Source organism: Diabrotica undecimpunctata, chromosome 2 (genome assembly GCF_040954645.1).
Source record: "Diabrotica undecimpunctata isolate CICGRU chromosome 2, icDiaUnde3, whole genome shotgun sequence".
In the NCBI taxonomy this organism is placed as follows: Eukaryota; Metazoa; Arthropoda; class Insecta; order Coleoptera; family Chrysomelidae; genus Diabrotica; species Diabrotica undecimpunctata.
Window position 1 is genome coordinate 117,862,070 of NC_092804.1, and position 18,126 is coordinate 117,880,195.

Consider the following 18,126-nt stretch of genomic DNA (forward strand, 5'->3'; position numbering starts at 1 on the left):
ACACGAATGAAGAAGCAGCTCCTAACTCTGAATCTGAAGATAAATGGGAGAGAGTAACAAATAAAAAAAGAGTAAGTCCCGAAGTGAAAATATCCAGGAAACAAACAAAATTAAGTGATTATTGGCTGTAAAAGCCACTAAAAACAAAAAACTCGTATAGTATGCTCACAGAAGAAAATAAAGAAAGCACAGACGAAGCAAATAATCGAGAAAATAATACAAAAGATGTACCCAAGCCCCCACCGATAACCATCTTTAATATAGGTGTTGTCCAACACATTCATGACCTACTTAAGCAAACCATAGGAGATAAATACACGATTAAAACCATTAGTTATGAAACATTTAAAGTTCAAGTCCTGAAGGCCGAACATTTTAAAACACTAATCACTGAACTTGATAAAAGGAATACGCAGTACCACACTTTTAGCCCAAAAAGCGAAAAAACATTCAGGTTTCTCATAAAAGGACTACATCATAGTACAGATACTGATGACATAAAGGCAAATCTAGCAGCACAAGGACACGAAGCAGTAAACATTCACAATATAAAACATTATGTATAAAAAACCCCCTTGCCAATGTTTTTCGTTGATAAAGTATCGAAGGAAAACAACAAAGAAGTTTATAAAATAGAAAAATTAGAAAACAATATCATCAAATGCAAACCTCCTCGTGTATAAAGAACAATCGCCCAGTGTACAAGATGCCAAGACTACGGACACACTAAAACCTACTGCCGCAAAGTACACAGATGCGTAAAATGTACAGGTAATCACGAAACAAAAGATTGTCCTCGAAAATCACGTGATGACAAAGTAAAATGTGTCAATTGTAACGGTGACCACCCGGTTAACTATAGAGGATGCCAAGTTCACATTCAACTACAGCAGAAGCTATATCCTACATTAAGAGAGAAAAGAATCATGCAACCACCTATTCAAACAAATAATTCTCAACAAATACAACCTCATTTAACCTATGCTCAAATAGTCAACAAAAATCAACCACAGTGTAGCTATAACAACCAAGCAATACCAGGACCTAACCAACGTTATAACAACTTGGCCAAGCTGGAAGAAATGATGCAAACTCATGGAGCAAATGGGCACAATGCTCAATTTGGTTACTACTATCATTAATATCGCTTAATGGCTTTACAACCAAAATATAAAATAGTAGTCTGGAACACAAATGGCTTTTATCAACGGGCTAAAGAACTCAAAACATTCATACTTAATCAAAATATTGATATAATTTTAATTTACGAGATTCACATTACAGACAAACACTACATGCGTATTCCCAGCTACAAGTTGTATCATACAAGACACCCAGACGGTAGATCTCACGGTGGAAGCGCCATAATTATATGTGATTCTATTAAACACTCCGAAAGGGAAAAATATAACAAAGAATACCTGCAAGCAACCAGCTTAACAATTGAGGAAGCACACGGCCCAATAACAATATCTGCCTTATACTGCCCATCTAAACATGCCGTTAAAAAAGAACATTTCCTAGAATCCACAAGGAATCTACGTTCCTGTAGTTGGCTGTATACCATATATTAAAAAATTTATTAAAATCCTTTGTAAAAGGTATATATTTAAAAACCCAAACGGGCTATGTTAGACAAAACGTTTTCGGAATCCATATTCCATCATCAGTGTCTAGGAGTACATCAATGTAACCACTAAATATATGGGTAAAAACCCTTTAAAAAACAATTAGTTACATTTGGTTTACAGTATTTCTTATAAAATATTAAGAAATATTATTCATCTTAATATTTTATAAGAAATACTGTAAACCAAATGTAACTAATTATTTATTAACGGGTTTTTACCCATATATTTAGTGGCTACATTCATGTACTCCTAGACACTGATGATGGAATATGGATTCCGAAAACGTTTTGTCTGACATAGCCCGTTTGGGTTTTTAAATATATACCTTTTACAAAGGATTTTAATAAATTTCCTAGAATATTTCAACACTCTAGGGAACAAATTCATTGCAGGTGGAGTTTATAATTTAAAACATCCGATGTGGGGCTCTAGACTAACAACACCAAGAGGCAGAGAATTTGTTTAAGCAATGTTAGAAAATAACCTGCAACAAATCTCTACTAGCGATCCAACTTATTGGCCGTCTGACTTAAACAAAATAGAGATAGTGCAAGCACTCCTGACCACGGCGCAGTAGACGAAATTTGGTTTAGTCCTCACTTCCATGCGAAACGCATTGTACTATGCACTGTATAATTCCACTTACAATAGAACCTTTCTGCCTTTACGTGAATTTGACTCCGCCTTCGCGCAGCTCCATGGTCAGGAGTGTTTGAACTATCCTTACCTGATGCCGTTGACTTCTACATCACAAAAGGCATCGATACCAAAAAATGTAAAGCTGAATCATGCTTCGATTTATCATCAGACCACTCACCGTTTATAATAACAATCGTCGAAAAAATCTTAAACAAAGTACATCAACCAACTTTGCATAACACCAATACTAACTGGTCCCAATTTAGAGAAAAACTAGCTCCCAAAAAATTAAAAAACATTGTTGATATAGATGAAATTCATCATTAAAAATAAAAGTAAACCGATCATACAACTGTGTTAATTAAATAAATCAAAATAATTACGGATTTATTTACTTTTTGATTTTCTTTTTAAAGCGGTTCCGCCTAATACATATAGGTGCAAAATGCTTTTTCATTTTTCACAGATTTAAAAGGATATTTTGCATAAAAATAATCTGATTTTTTATTTTTATTCTCTGCTTTTTTAATACCTACTATATTTTTCAGATACTATCTTGGAATACCCGAAGGAAAACCTGGCCAATTACATCTTTATAGAGTGGCGTCCGTGCCGCCCAGAACGGGCGCTTCTTTGCCTCCTCCAATCTGCATTACATGCGTTAAAGAACCTGCTCCTACACAACCACCCTTTATAGCTTTAGACGAAAATATATACAGAGTAAAAACAAATACTTGGGATGAAGATGATGACGACATTGTTGTCACAACACCTCCCACAAGAAAAAAGCGTAAGAAGCAAAAGGTTGTCGAAAAGGAACCGCCTTGTTTATACCACAATGTTGTATTCAGTCCCAATTCTGCCTATTATGTTTTGGAGTGCTTGGGCCCTGGAATACCTACTAGTATCTTGTATAAAACGGGAATGCCAAAATCAAAAATTCTAATGTGGTTGCAAAATAACACAGAACTTAAAGAACGAGTAGAAGAAATGGCTATGCCGCAAATTAGGACGTTTCCTGTCCAGATATCCGGGGGGTAAGTATTTTTTTATTTAAAGACAAAGTCACTTCCACCTAATGGTTATTAGGGATCTGTACAATTTAACTAGTATAGGTATATTACCTGATTACAAAAAATAGATTTTTACAAAATAGGACTAAACTGTAACAATTTTATAAAAAGAAAATTAAATCTAATGGAATACATAGTGAGCTTTTAACTAGTCTATTAAGTTCTTTGAATTACTATTTTGACCAATCATAACTCATAAATTTGAATCTATGTATGTTATAAGGAGATTTTTAATGTTTGAATTTGTTATTTTGAAAATAGGTAAGACTGTATAAGTCTCGTATGGCCTAATCGTAATCGGTTAATTAAACTCTGTTCAAGACATATTTTGCAAAAAGGTTTAGTTCCTATAACTGTGTCTTTAATTGGTCGTAATTTAGACGTTGCCAGACTTCCAAGATTTTTGCCCTAATAAAAAGTTTCTTCTGGTCTGCACTTTAATTTTTTCTTAGTCCGCACTATATACTGCAATACGCATACTTAAGTCTGCCTCTTTATTTTCGAGAATACCCATATAAAATGGAATGCATATGAAGTCAACTCTTTTACCTTTTTCTTGACTTCAGTAAAATATACCTGATTTCATCATTTGTTTAATTGGGTGTTTAGGATTACTCGTTGAATTGAAGTATTTGAATTCAGAATAATAAAAAATCACCGCTTTAACGATATAAGAATCATTAATAAAATTTTATTGCTCAATAAAAAGTGAATAATTCAGCTGTGTGTATGCTACAGTGGAGAGATAGTTAAAATAGATGTAATTTACTTGAATTGATCATAAAAACAGCACCATCTCAATTGCTAGATATTGAAGCATCTGTAAATATTTTAGAGAAATTTTCATAAGATGGATGTATAAAAAAACAGTTTTTATAACTGAAGGATGTATTTCCAAATTATTGTATTTTCTCAAATATACATTACAATGTGGAATATTGATTAACCAAGAGGTATGACTATCGGCGATGTTTGTATCGAATATATCTCGAGAAAATTATGTATGTGTGGAGAGGTATGGCTCCGAACTATATCCATTAGCCACAGATCTTATTAATAAATATTTTTTTTTACATCCTTTATTTATTGTAATCTGTTTCTACAAATAAAAAAACAATAATCAATAAGTTTATCACATAATTAACAGAGGGGAGATCCATCTAGTGACAAAAATCCTTTAAGATAAATTTCTAATGTATATATATATATATACATATATATATATATATATATATATATATATATATATATATATATATATATATATATATATATATATATATATATATATATATATAATAACCCTTTACAAAGACATTTACTAACATATTAAAAAATAGCAATAGTTAAAATACACACACACAATTTATTATAAGTTATAGGTATATATATATATTATAAGTTGTAGCTATAAAATGATAGAGTATACGTTTATGTATGTAAAGGTATAGAAAGGTCTAAGGGATCACGGCCTTTTAGTCTTCCTCTCCCCGGACGCTTAAGTAGGTATTGGGAAAGCGTATTTGGATGGTTCAGTAGCCTATTTTTGTAAGTACCACTGAGTGAGACAACGGTGTCTTTAATATTTTGGATCTGAAGCTCTCGATGTATAACATTTTTGGGCACATACCACGGTGCATTGGTAATACGTCTCAAAACTTTAGATTGGAAACGCTGAAGTTTGAGAAATTGAGAATTAGATGCTGTACCCCATATCTGTATACCGTAGGTCCAAACTGGCTTTAGAATACATTTATACAGTAATAATTTATATGTAGACTTAATTTGGATTTTTGATTCATGAACCAATATTATTTTCCTGTATATTAATCCCAGTTGCAGTCGCTTTGTCCAGATGTGCTTTCCCCAATTTAGTCGGCTGTCAAAATGTACTCCCAAGTATTTAACTTTTTTCGGTATTATGGTATTGTTTATACGCACAGATGGTACACTCTCTTTTGCGTAAAGTAAATGTTATATGTGCTGATTTGCTGCCATTTACTTTAAATCGCCACAGTTTTAACCATTTCTCTAATTCATTTAAATGAATTTGTAAATTTTGATAGGCTGTAACAAGAACCGAGCTAGAAGTCATTATCACAGTGCCATCTTCATAGGTAGCAATTGTGCTGTTTACTCTTGTGGGAATATCTGCCGTATAGAGTAAGTATAACGTTGGTCCCAATATACTACCTTGAGGTACTGTCGATAGAATTGGAGATATGTTTAATACTGCTTCATTGTATCTGACCTGGAAATATCGATTGATAAGACGGGAGAAGTGCATACAGAGAATGAGGAAAGTGAGTTCTTATTTTAGATTAGCAGCCCCTAATGCCATTTTTTATCAAATGCTTGTAAGACATCCAAAAAGGCTGCAGTGCAGTATTCTTTCTTTTAAATTGCGTCTCTTGCTACTTTAGCAACTCTATGTGCTTGCTCAATTGTTCCATGTTGTTACCTGAATCCAAACTGATAATCCGGTATTAACTTTTGTCTGTCGATTATAGAATTGATTCTTTGAAGGAGTATCCTTTCAAATATCTTAGAGATAATGAGAAGCAAACTGATTGAACGATAGGATGATAGTTCGTGTGGATCTTTATTTGGTTTTGGTGTTAGAATAATTTGTCCGAAGTCCTTCTTCGGGTAAATTTTTGCAGATTTTTTCCGATATTAAATCATACCCTGGAGCTTTTTTAGTATTGAGATGTTTAACTAAATCTTTACTTTCGTTAATTTTGATATTTTCTGTGAGGTGACATCTGGTAGGGTGCATCTAAGTTCTTATGAACATGTTCTTCTTCTTCCATAGTTCTGGAGTGAGGTTGAAAAACTTGGCTGATATGACCAGTGAATGCTTGTGCTTTATCTTCATTGGCCTTGGTTCAATCACCATCTTTATTCCTAATAGAACCATCATACTTAATATGATGCTTAAGTTTCTTAGAGAGTTTCCAAATAAAGTAATTTGTGTCATTCGTCGCAGTGAAACTTTTAAGAAATTCAATTATGCCTATATCTTTGTATTTGTGTAGTTCTCTTTTAAGCAAAGCAATGAAATATTACTGACTTAAAATTAAATGAATTATAATATACCTATCTTTAAATAGTATGTACTTGTGCGTATCAATTGTATTTTAGTGACTACCTCAATAATTTTTAAGCTATTTATGCTAAACATTTATTTTTGTTTTCCTGGGAAAATCAATTAAGATATCACACAATGATTTGTTAAATGAGGCAATTAAACATGATATATTAACTGGACCCGCAATGTGTAATCTGTACAATTTGGATTATAACTCTTAGGATGATCCCATGTGTTTGGTACATTCTAAAAATATGTGGTTTAAGTCTCCCACTGAAGTGTTGATACACTAACAAAAGGGGCTTTGAAATATTTCTATTTAAAATAGATGGCTGAAAATCAACCACGATGAATTTTAATTATAGTAATAGTAGAAGCATATTAGGATTTGGAAGGAGAAAAGGTTAGGTGAGGAATGCTATTGGGCAGAGTTGGAAGAACTGAATAACATAAAACATTTATACACCGACTACATCGTAAACGTTTATACATTGAAACAATTGTAAATTGAGGAGTGTTAATTTCTACATCACAAATTTTACAGTTGTATTATAATAATTTTGAATTGGAACTTCTTTGTAATCAATGGCTTTAGAGATGGGTGTACCTACTCCTCCATACCCATCATCTCTACATTTCTTAATAAAGTTATAACCTTTTATATTAAAATTTCAATTTTGATTTACCCATATTTCAGAGAAAATTATAACATCGAAAAATGATTTTGAAATAAAATTTAAAAAACTAGGATAATTTGATTTGAGAGATCGACAAATTCATTGCAAAATTTTAAAATTATTTTTATTAAATGTTGTTCTTGTCTTCGCGTTCGGATCAATTTTCGTTCTTTATACTCATTACACAGTTTAACAGTATCTCAGACAAGTGTAACATTGAACCACTAGATGGATATATGGTTCTACCACAAATGAAGATAAATTTATTTTAATTTTATTTGGTGATGTTTTGCCTTCAAATGTTATAACAATCATTTGTCTACCGACGAATTTCGTACTGCCATCATTTTCATTAAATTTTCGCTTCAACCGTTTCACTTCTACGACGTTGACGATTCACCTGTCGATATATTAAATCTGGTAGGACCATCATATAAAAAGTTTTAATAAAAAACTACAATTAAGTTCTCTTGTATTTGACCCCATTAATTATTTAAGCCCCAACTTATATTATGGCTATTCAATTCTCCTAGAATTATGCGTGGTGTACGTATCTGATCAAGAAGTTCGCGAAGGTCTTCGTAACTAGCTTGTAGGTTTGGAGTCCAGTATATATTACAGATGTAGAATTTCCTCTGTGGTTCTGAAATCTTGGATGTAAGAGCACTAATATCAGCAGAAATAGGAAGCGATCATAAATTGGTATTCTGCAAAATCAGAATGAAAACACATATATGTGATAACAAAACAACAGAACACAGCACAAAGATAAAAGTAGAAATCTTACAGGATGACTCCATAAGATACCTATTCCAAAAAAGAATAACCAAAAAAGCAGAAATACATATATCACAGAAAGTGATGGAGTCGAAGAAAGTTGGCCAAAAATTAAGTCTAATATCTTAGCCTCGGCCAAGGAAGTTCTTGATGAAAGAAATATAAATAAGAATAAATCGTTCCCAAGGCGGAGAACTCCATGGTGTTGTACAGAAGTAAAGAAAAAATGTAAAGAAAAGAAAAAGGCTTAATCGGTAAGATAGTTTCGAAACAAATTCAGATTTCTGCTTTAATCTGGAGCCTTCTAAAAATTGCAAGGCATAGCCAGACGTTGATAAAGACGTTAATAGAGACATGGGAAATCTAAAATTTGCACTCCACGACATGTCTCGTCAACTAAGCAGAAATCCTTAACGAATTTGTTTCTTGTACTCATACAGAGTAGAGTTCAGTAGAGTACTTTTTCATCTTTTTCATTTTAAAAAAGCTTACTTGAAATACATGTCAACCAAAACACAAGAGGCATACCATAATTACAAGACGATTAGAAATCAAACATATGCACTTTTAAGAACAATAAGAAATGATCACTGGAAATGCTTTTCGAAAGAAATGGAACATGCTTTTTAAGGTCTGCAAAATGAAATATGGCGCTTCATAAGAGGTCAAATAACGAAGGTAAAGAAACTAATATAACCAAAACACATAGAAAAGGATACGTAGATTGACTACCTAAAAAAACTATATGCAGAGGAAGAACAATCGACTAGAACCAAGAACACCAGAAATTACTACAACTGAAGAACTTAATATAAATGTACAGGAAGTTCGGAAAATACTTGAAAACTTGAAGGATAGAAAAGCAGCAGGTAAAGACGAGATACCAAATGAGGGACTGAAATATTGTGGCGCAGCAATGACAGAACAATTAACAACATTATTTAATATAATCATAAAACACAATATAATACCAGAAAAATGGAGAACGAGTGAACTAATTGTACTATTAAAAAAACGAGATAAAAAACAGCCAGAAAACCATAGATGTATAAACTTGTTAAATACTACGCTAAAACTTACAACTAAAATTTTACAAGTGCTAATAACTCAGAGGATAAGTTTAGCATATGAACAACAGGGTTTTCGTAGTGGAAGATCGTGTACAGATGCAGTAGAAAGCGTTTGAAAGAGTAAGACTTAAAGCTGTAATTCATCTTCTGTATAATAGAAAACAACAACATAGAGAAATAATGAGACTGACAAAAAGAGATGAGATAACGATGATCATGGGTGACTTTAACGCTAAAATTGGTCGTGGTGCTAAAGGAGACCACATAGGAGCATACGGTCTAGGTACCAGAAATAATAGAGGAGATGGACTTGTACAATTCTGCGTAGAGAACAATCTGTTAATAGCCAATACCTTCTTCAAACAACATCCTACAAGGCTATACACATGGAAATCGCCTGCAGACAGAAAAGACAGAATTGTTAGAAATCAAATTGACTTCATTTTGCTCAATAACACCTTTAAGAAGTACATACAATCTACGAAAACATACCCTGGAGCTGATATACATAGCGATCACAATCCAGTTATAATGGATTTTAGATTAAAAAGATTTCTCAAAATCAAAAAGAAAGCAGTGAAAAGAAAAATAGACATCTCACAACTGAATAACCCTGAACAAAAAAAAGAAATAAGTATCAGGCTTAAGGAAGAAATAAAAACGATCGAAAACTTCATACAGACAGACATTGAAGTAACATGGACTGCTCTAAAAACAAAAATAACAAAAATACAAGAAGACGACATCGGGTTCATAAAACACAACAAAAAACAAGAATGGATAACACAAGAGATCATAGACCTCATGGACGTAAGATGAAAACATAAAATAAGCCCAATAGAATACAAGCGAATCAACAAAATCATTACAAAAAAGTGCAAGGAGGCAAAAGAAAACTGGATTACAACAAAATGTCTAGAAATAGAACAACTTCAGGAAAAATACGACACCTTTAATATTCATAAAAAAGTAAAAGAAATGACAGGTAGACACAAAAAGAGACAAGCAACAATATTAAAAAATGATAATAACGAAATAATTATGGGTACAGAAGACAAACTAGAGAGATGGAAAGAATACATACAAACTCTTTTTGACGACGATAGACCTTGTTCTCCACCATCCACAGATAATCGAATAAATGAAAAAGACCCAGAAATAAACAAAGAAGAAGTGATTTACGCAGTAAAATCTCAGAAATATGGAAAAGCCACCGGTTCAGACAATATCAATGTCGAAATACTTAAACTAATTGCAGATAACGAAAGTAAAAGCCTAGATTTAATAACAGCACTATCCAATAAGATATATGACACAGGTAAAATACCAACAGACTGGCTAAAATCAACATTCGTAGCATTACCAAAAAAATCGAATTCCTCGCAATGCGATGATTATCGAATATTAAGCTTGGTCTTATGTCCTTAAAACTTTTCTCAGAATTATCCATACACGAATTTACAAGAAGTGCGAGTTCCAGATGAGTGACACTCAATTCGGATTTCGAAACGGATTGGGAACACAAGAGGCTCTTTTTGCTTTAAATGTGTTAACGCAACGATGCAGAGACATAAATGTAGATGTATATGCATGTTTTATTGACTATCGAAAAGCATTTGACTGCGTTAACCATCAAAAGATGATCGAAATTCTGAGAACAACTGGAGTTGACGAACAAGATTTGCGAATTATCTCAGAACTATACTGGCACCAAACAGCAACAATTGAAATAGAGCACACAACATCCGAAGACATACAAATCCGACGAGGAGTGAGACAGGACAGTCTTATCACCGCTATTCTTTAATCTGTATTCGGAGTCTATATTTAGAGAAGCATTAGACGAAGTCCAAGGCGGAATTAAGATTAACGGAATCATCATAGACAACATCAGATATGCTGATGATACCGTCTTAATAGCAAGCAACGCACAAGAACTACAAAATATAATAAATGCAGTAGTTCACTACAGCGAAATGTTCGGTTTACATCTAAACATTTCCAAAACTAAAACTTTAGTATTTTCAAAGACACCAATAAACGTACAGGTGTATGCCAAGGGTCAAATAATAGAACAGGTAAATTCCATAAAATATTTGGGAACAAATATCAATAGTCAGTGTAATCCAAAAAAAGAAATCCTATCAAGAATCGAACAAGCAAGGAAAACATTCATGAGCATGAAAACATTTTTTACAAGATCAGACCTTAGTCTACAGCTTAGAATCCGAATGATCAGATGTTACGTTTTTTCTGTCTTACTGTATGGCTGTGAAAGTTGGACAATGGACTCTGAAATAGAAAAAAGAATAGATGCCTTGTGTTGAAACAAAAAAAATTACTAAGAATAATCAAAGAGAGGAAAATGCAATACTTGGGTCATGTGTTGAGAGGCGAAAGATATAAATTACTTCAAGTTATACTGGAAGGAAAAGTACAGTGCAAAAGATCAGTAGGAAGACGCCAGAACTCGTGGCTGAAAGATCTAAGGAGATGGTTTGACCGCTCATCCGCAGAGATCTTTCGCGCAGCAGTTTCCAAAACTAGAATTGTCATTTGGATCGCCAACCTTCGAAAGGAGACGTCGCAATGAGAAGAAGATAATAGAGAAGCTTCCCTAAATATTATAAAAACTGTCGAAAACATCTACCAAAACAACAAAACAAAATGGAAGACGGAATAGATAGACAACTTACAGAACCTATAGAAATAGGCAGGGGAATAAGACAATGGAATTCATTGAGCCCCATGCTCTTCAATTTAATTATTGATAAAATCATTAAAAGCATTAACAAAGGAAGAGGATACAGAATGGGGAAAAATCAAAATACTCTGTTACGCAGACGACGCAATTTTAATGGCTCAAGATGAAGATAGTCTGCAAAGACTTGTTCACAGATTTAAAATAAGAGCAAACAAATTTAATATGACAATCTCATCCCAAGAAAAATAAAACACTAGTAGTCAGCAAAGAACCAATCAGATGTAAAATAGAAATTTATAGCATCAGTATTGAACAAGTAGTGGAAATAAAATACCTGGGAATTACACTGTCTAGCGATGGAGACCTAGACAAAGAAGTGAGAGATCAAGTACAAAAAGCAAATAGACTAGCAGAATGCCTTAATAACACTATATGGCGAAAGAGACACATTAACAGTGAGATGAAATCAAGAATTTATAAAACCAGTGTAAGAGAAATAAGACACGACACAGCCACAACTCAAAGACTACTGGAAACAGCAGAGATAAGAGTACTGAGAAAAATTACAGGAAATACGCTGAGAGATCGAAAAAGAAGTAAAGACATGAGAAGAAAATGTAACTTACAGTGTATAAATAAATGGACACAAAATAGAAAAAGAGTGGAATAACCACATAAGCAGAATGGAGAAGACCCGTATCGTCAAAATAGCAAGAGATAAGTCACCAATCGGCACAAGAAGTATCGGACGACCAATGAACAAGCAGAATTGCTTATGAAGAGAAAGAAGAAGAAGAAGAAGAAATTTTTACTGCAATGGCTTCGAGATCTATTGTAAGTAGAAAGACTTTACGGTCTATTAATTTTTTACCAAGATTGCCACTCCTTCACTAGCGCGATTGGTGTTTGTTCTTTTTTTATGAAACACAGTTAAATTGTTTTGATAAGTATATATTGGAAAAAGTTAGGTTAGTTTCTTGTAAGCATATTATTTCTGGGGAGTATTCTGACTGAATTGTTTGTAGCATAGTTAGACGATGGAATAGTCCATTAATATTCCACTGTAGTTAAGAGTTGAAAATTATGCATGGCATATCTGTAATGTCGTTACCTAAGTAGTGTTACAATTTATATTTTAAGTCGGTAAAACGATGTTTTGTAGTTTCGTCTGATATGTATTGATAAGACATGGTTAACAGATTTAAAAGGCCAAGAAAATCAGATGTATATTCTTTGACAATTTCTCTAGATGATTGACTAATACAAGTAAATAATCAAATATTTGGATTTAAATTTTCGATGGGGGAAATAATTTTTTCTCAATGCTTCTTTTTACGAATAACTAAGGTGATTCTTTTGTGATTTTGAGTGAGGCTTGTGGATTCTTTATTTCCAACGGTTTTTCCATTAAAATTTTAGTGGCAATGTTCTCATTGCCAATTGTAGTTCTTTTCATTTCAGTAGACGGTTATGAAGTATGTTTAATATTGTGATCACACGATAGAAGATAGCTAATTTGGCATTGAAATAGGATTCGGTATGATTTAATTTGTAGCTTAAGTGATTGATGGTGCACTGTTTAAAATATCGCTTGATTGTTTATACGAACAACATGTCAGATTGTCTTCAGATATGAAAATTCTATTATTGGTGTTTTCACTATTTATTTCAATGGAAACTGGGACCATGATATTATGTGGGATAACAAATACTTGTCTTCTAATGCTTAATATGTGGATATACACTGGTAGTATAACACAAATTTTAAAAAATGATACTATCTTCTTTTTCTTGATGTGCCTATCCGTTACGAATGTTGGCAATCATCATGCAAATCTTTATCTTATCTGCAGCAGCGCGAAAAAGCTGCACAGATGTTGTATTGAACCAGCTTCTGAGGTTCTTTAACCAAAATGTTCTTCTTCCTGGACCTCGGTTTCCAAATATTTTTCCTTGCAGGATGGCTTGAAGGAGAGCATATCTGGATTAATTTCGCATAATATGTCCGAAGAATTGTAACTTTCGAGATTTGATAGTGGTCAGTACCTCTCGGCTCTTATTCATTCTTCTGAGGACCTCCTCATTTGTGACTCGGTCAGTCCACGGGATCCTAAATATTCTCCGATAAAGCCACATCTGAAATGCTTTCAGTTTTCTTCACATATCTTCGTTTAAGGTACACGATTCAACAACATAAAAAAGGCAAGAGAAACCGTAGCATCGCAACATTCTTACTTTTGTATCAAGAGTGAGGTTGTGACTCTTGAAGAAGGCCCCCATCCGATTGAAAGTGGATCTAACTTTTTCGATCCGTGCTCTAATCTCGTGGTTGTTGGTCCATTCTTTATTTATAATGGTGTCGAGGTAGTTGTAGTGCGTCACTATTTCTACAGGGGATTGGTTGACGTAGAGTTGACCTTCTGTTATTCTTTTATTGCTAATTATCATAAGCTTTGTCTCTTCTTAACGTTTTAATTGAGTCCATATTCTTGAGTGTAATAGTCATCAGTTGGTAACCAGCTGATGTCCGTTTAAAGAGGTTTACTCTCCGGATCCTGGAACTCACGTGAGGCACGGTTATGTGTTGCCTGAAGTTAAATCTAATAAAGTATTAAACATCACTCACTTTTATACAACAACATGTACACTTTTTGGTAACTTCATTTTTGTAAAGGGTTGTACCCTAATATTTTGGTGGCTCAGGCATGTTAACCTGCTTTTTAATTTGATGATGGAATTATTATTCCGAAAACGTTTGTGTTTTTTTATGTAGCCCTTTTAAGGGTTTTTAAATATACCTACATACAAAGATTAAACCTCTTTTTTTAATAAAATTTTACTTTAATTTTTTAGACAACTATAAGATATCTGCCAAAAGACCCATGACAATTTGATAATTATATCGGTCTTAGATTTCATTTTTACGTAATTACTTATGTGTTTAAATAAATAATTAAAAATTTTTTTAATACGCCGCTGCAAAATTGGGTGGAATATGATTTCGTTGAAGTTATCGGGCTTCGTTAAGTGTAATGTTGCCAAGAAATCAACTTAAATTAAAAATTGTTTTAGTATAGTTTAAGTAGTTCTGCTTGTATATTAGTACTACTTCTAGTACTTTTAGTACTTCGAGTACTTCTGCTACTATATTAGAAGGGCCTGCCGCTTTGCCATCGTTTAACTGTGTTATTGCGGAATAAACTTCCTGCTGTAATATTCTTGGTCCATCATTTACCTCTTCTTCTGGCTCAAAGGTGTTATCTCTTTGGTCTTCAAATAGTTTTTCTAGATATTCTTTCCACGTTCTTATTTTACTCTGTTTGTCAAAGATGATGTTTTTGTCAAAATCAGTTATATTTCCTTACTGCCTTTGTCTTAGTCCCCCTGTGAGTTCTTTAACTTTCCTATGTACATTGTAACTATCGTACTTTGACTTCAAAGTCCCAATTTCTTCGCATCGTTCCCTTGCTTCTTTTTCTTTTGGTTCTCTGATTTTCGTTCTTATTAATATATTTATGATTTTATATTTGTCTGGGTAATTTTTGGCTTCTCCTCTCTCGTCCATTATTTTCAGGATCACCTCTGTCATCCATGATTTTTTCTTCATTCTTCTATCTATCTTTAAGTGTTTATCCTTTACATTTTGTAATATTTCTGTAATATGTTTGATCGTTTGTTCTTCGTTCGATTCGTCTCTACTTGCAGTCACTTGCTCGTTTAACGTGGCTTGGACTCTTATCCTCGTATCAAGGGTTTTTAGCATACGTAGGTTGTATGATTGTGCTTTCCTTTTCTATACAGGTTTGAGTTTGACTCGAAATACTTCCGCCAGTGGAGCTTGGTCTGTCTCCAAGTCTGCTCCAGGATAAGTCTTGACAGATGTAAAGCTGTTTCGGAATTTTTTATTTACTAAAATGTGGTCTATTTGATTCCTAATAATTCTCCCGAGTATGTCTTGAGGGGATTTTCACGTATACAGCTTGTGAGGTGGTAACTGGAAGACAGTGTTGATAAAAACTAATTCTAAGTCTTCTGCGAATTTTTCTAGAAGGTCTCCTCATGCGTTTCTGACTCCAAGTCCATGTGCTCCAATGTACTGTGTATTATCTACAGCTCCAATCTTCGCATTAAAATCGCCCATAATGATGAGAACTTTCTGTCGAGGAATTTTCTGTATGATACTGTTGATGTTCTGATAGAATTCAATTACTTCTTCCTCCCCTTTGTCTGCATTGGAAGCATAGACTTGGATGATGTTTATATTAATAGGGTTGGCTTCTACTTGTAAGAACGTTACTCTCTCTGATATTGGTGTAAAGTTAGTAACGCATTTGGCAACCTCGGATGATACGATTATTCCTACTCACTCGAGTAATATACCTTGTGATCTTCTATTTGTATTTCTTCAGAATCTGACCATCTCATTTCTGCTATTCCCATGATTTCAATATGCATTCGTTTCATCTCCTGTATTGCATTGTGGATTTTTCCTGCTTTGTATAAAGTCTTGATATTCCATGTAAGCAAGCAAGCAATTTAATTAAACCCAGCCTGTGAGAAATGTTCACCCCTAAGAATTACGTTCGGGTGTAACAATTCATTGGAGCGAGGTGTATTAACTCGAGTAAAAACAGGAGTCACTCCACCGCGCTCGAATGCTCCAGACCATCCCTTTCCCCCCTATAGCACTCTGATGCGCGATAGGGGCACAACTATCAGCCAAATGCTCTTCATGTGGAGATCCTGGGTAATAGAACCCCAACATGGTTTCCTAACCGAATTCAAAACTCAGGACAGCGCATTGTCGCTATATTCCTGTTATCTTAATGTGGCTTATCCGCGAACTAAAATTGCTTACTTGGGCCTCAAGTCTCCGCTCTGAGCTAGGCTCAGTTCGGCGACTTGGTGCTCAAGGGGTTGGGCCCTACATGCCCGAGTTTTTAGTGGTTTTTGTTAATATTTTTTTGTGGCTTGCGCCGGTTTTTGTTAGTAGTTTTTTGATTTTTTTGGTGGCCGAAGCCGTTTTTTTTTGTTGTTTTTTGGATTTTTTTTGTAGGATGCCTGAAACATAAAATCAGAATTAGTGCATATTTATATAATAAATTATCTACATAAAATTTACTGGGTCCACGCTGTACGTTGCGATTGTCCACAAGGGTTATGAGCTACGAACTATCTTCATTGTGCGTTGTTGTTGTTTTTTGAAGCGTTTTCTCTCTGGTGTTTTGTTTTCTCTCTGGTGTGATTGTTGATTTTCTCTCTAGTATTATGATTTTATTCTACTATTTGTTGTTTGGGTCTTTTGTGCTTCCATCTGTGGAAAGCGTCATACCTCAATATCTCTCGCAATATGTGGTTGGGGTGGTTCTCTATCTCCGCGAACTTTATCCTAGCTTTTTCTTTCATTGTGTCGGTCACTCTGATTTGTTGTAGTTCTCTAAAGAGAAATCTTTCTGCTACGTATCTCGGTACGTTGACTGCTTCTCTTAGGCTGTTGTTATGTGCCGCTTGTATTTTCTTTTTTGATGTATTGCATATGTGTCCCCATGCGAGAGATGCATATGTTAGTATAGGAAGAATTATACAATTTATTAATCTTATTTTTGTTTTCAATCTAAGTTTGCTTTTTCTTCCTGCTAGGCCTCTTATTGATGCTCTTGCCATGTTGGCTTTTTGTACTGTAGCTTCTACATGTTTGCTAAATGTTAAGCCTTTGTCCATGATTACTCCGAGGTATTTTGCTTCACTTTTCCACTCGATAGGATTGTCTTGCACAGTTACCTGTTCTTCTGGTTGTTGGTGCCTCTTTTTGAAAAGTACAGCCTGTGTCTTTTCGGAGTTTATAGCGATTTTCCATTGTAAACTCCATTCTTCTATGTCATCTAGCGCTGTTTGTAAGTTGTTTACCGCTATGTCTACATTTCTGTGTTTGGCCACTATCGCTGTGTCGTCGGCATAGAGGCTTAGTAGTGTACCTGGTGTTCTAGGTATGTCTGCTGTGTATATCGTATACAGTAGAGGTGACAGTACCGCTCCCTGTGGCACTCCAGCCTCCGGGTTCCCGAGTTCGGATAGGACTTGTCCTATCTGGACTCTGAAACTACGATTGCTTAAGTACGAAGAGATTAGTCTTGTCATTGCTCCGCTGTAGCCGTATCGTCTCATTTTGTAGATAAGTCCTTTATGCCAGACTCTGTCGAAAGCTTTGCTTACATCTAGGAAGACTGCTCCTGTGAATTGTTTGTCATTAAATCCAGCTGCTATGTACTCTGTTAATCTGAGTACTTGTAGCTCACTGGAGTGTTCTGATCTAAAACCGAATTGGGCTTCGGGTATTATATCTAATCTGTCTGTTTCAGCTTGGAGTCTGACGAGTATTATTCTCTCTACAATCTTGCTGATTGCAGGTAGTAAGCTTATTGGCCTGTAGTTTTGCGGGAATGTGCTGTTTTTTCCGGGCTTTG

The 18,126-nt window shown here is 34.3% G+C and overlaps 1 protein-coding gene across 2 annotated transcripts in view; it reads left to right on the forward strand.

Moving 5' to 3' along the window:
• The window catches only part of Dpp10 (Dipeptidyl peptidase 10), a 429,429-nt gene that overhangs the window by 363,004 nt on the left and 48,299 nt on the right, over positions 1-18,126 (forward strand). For both annotated transcript variants that reach the window (XM_072523345.1, XM_072523344.1), the window contains exon 9: positions 2,819-3,307. In XM_072523345.1, coding sequence (XP_072379446.1) covers positions 2,819-3,307 — 489 coding nt within the window. The remainder of the gene's footprint in view (positions 1-2,818; positions 3,308-18,126) is intronic.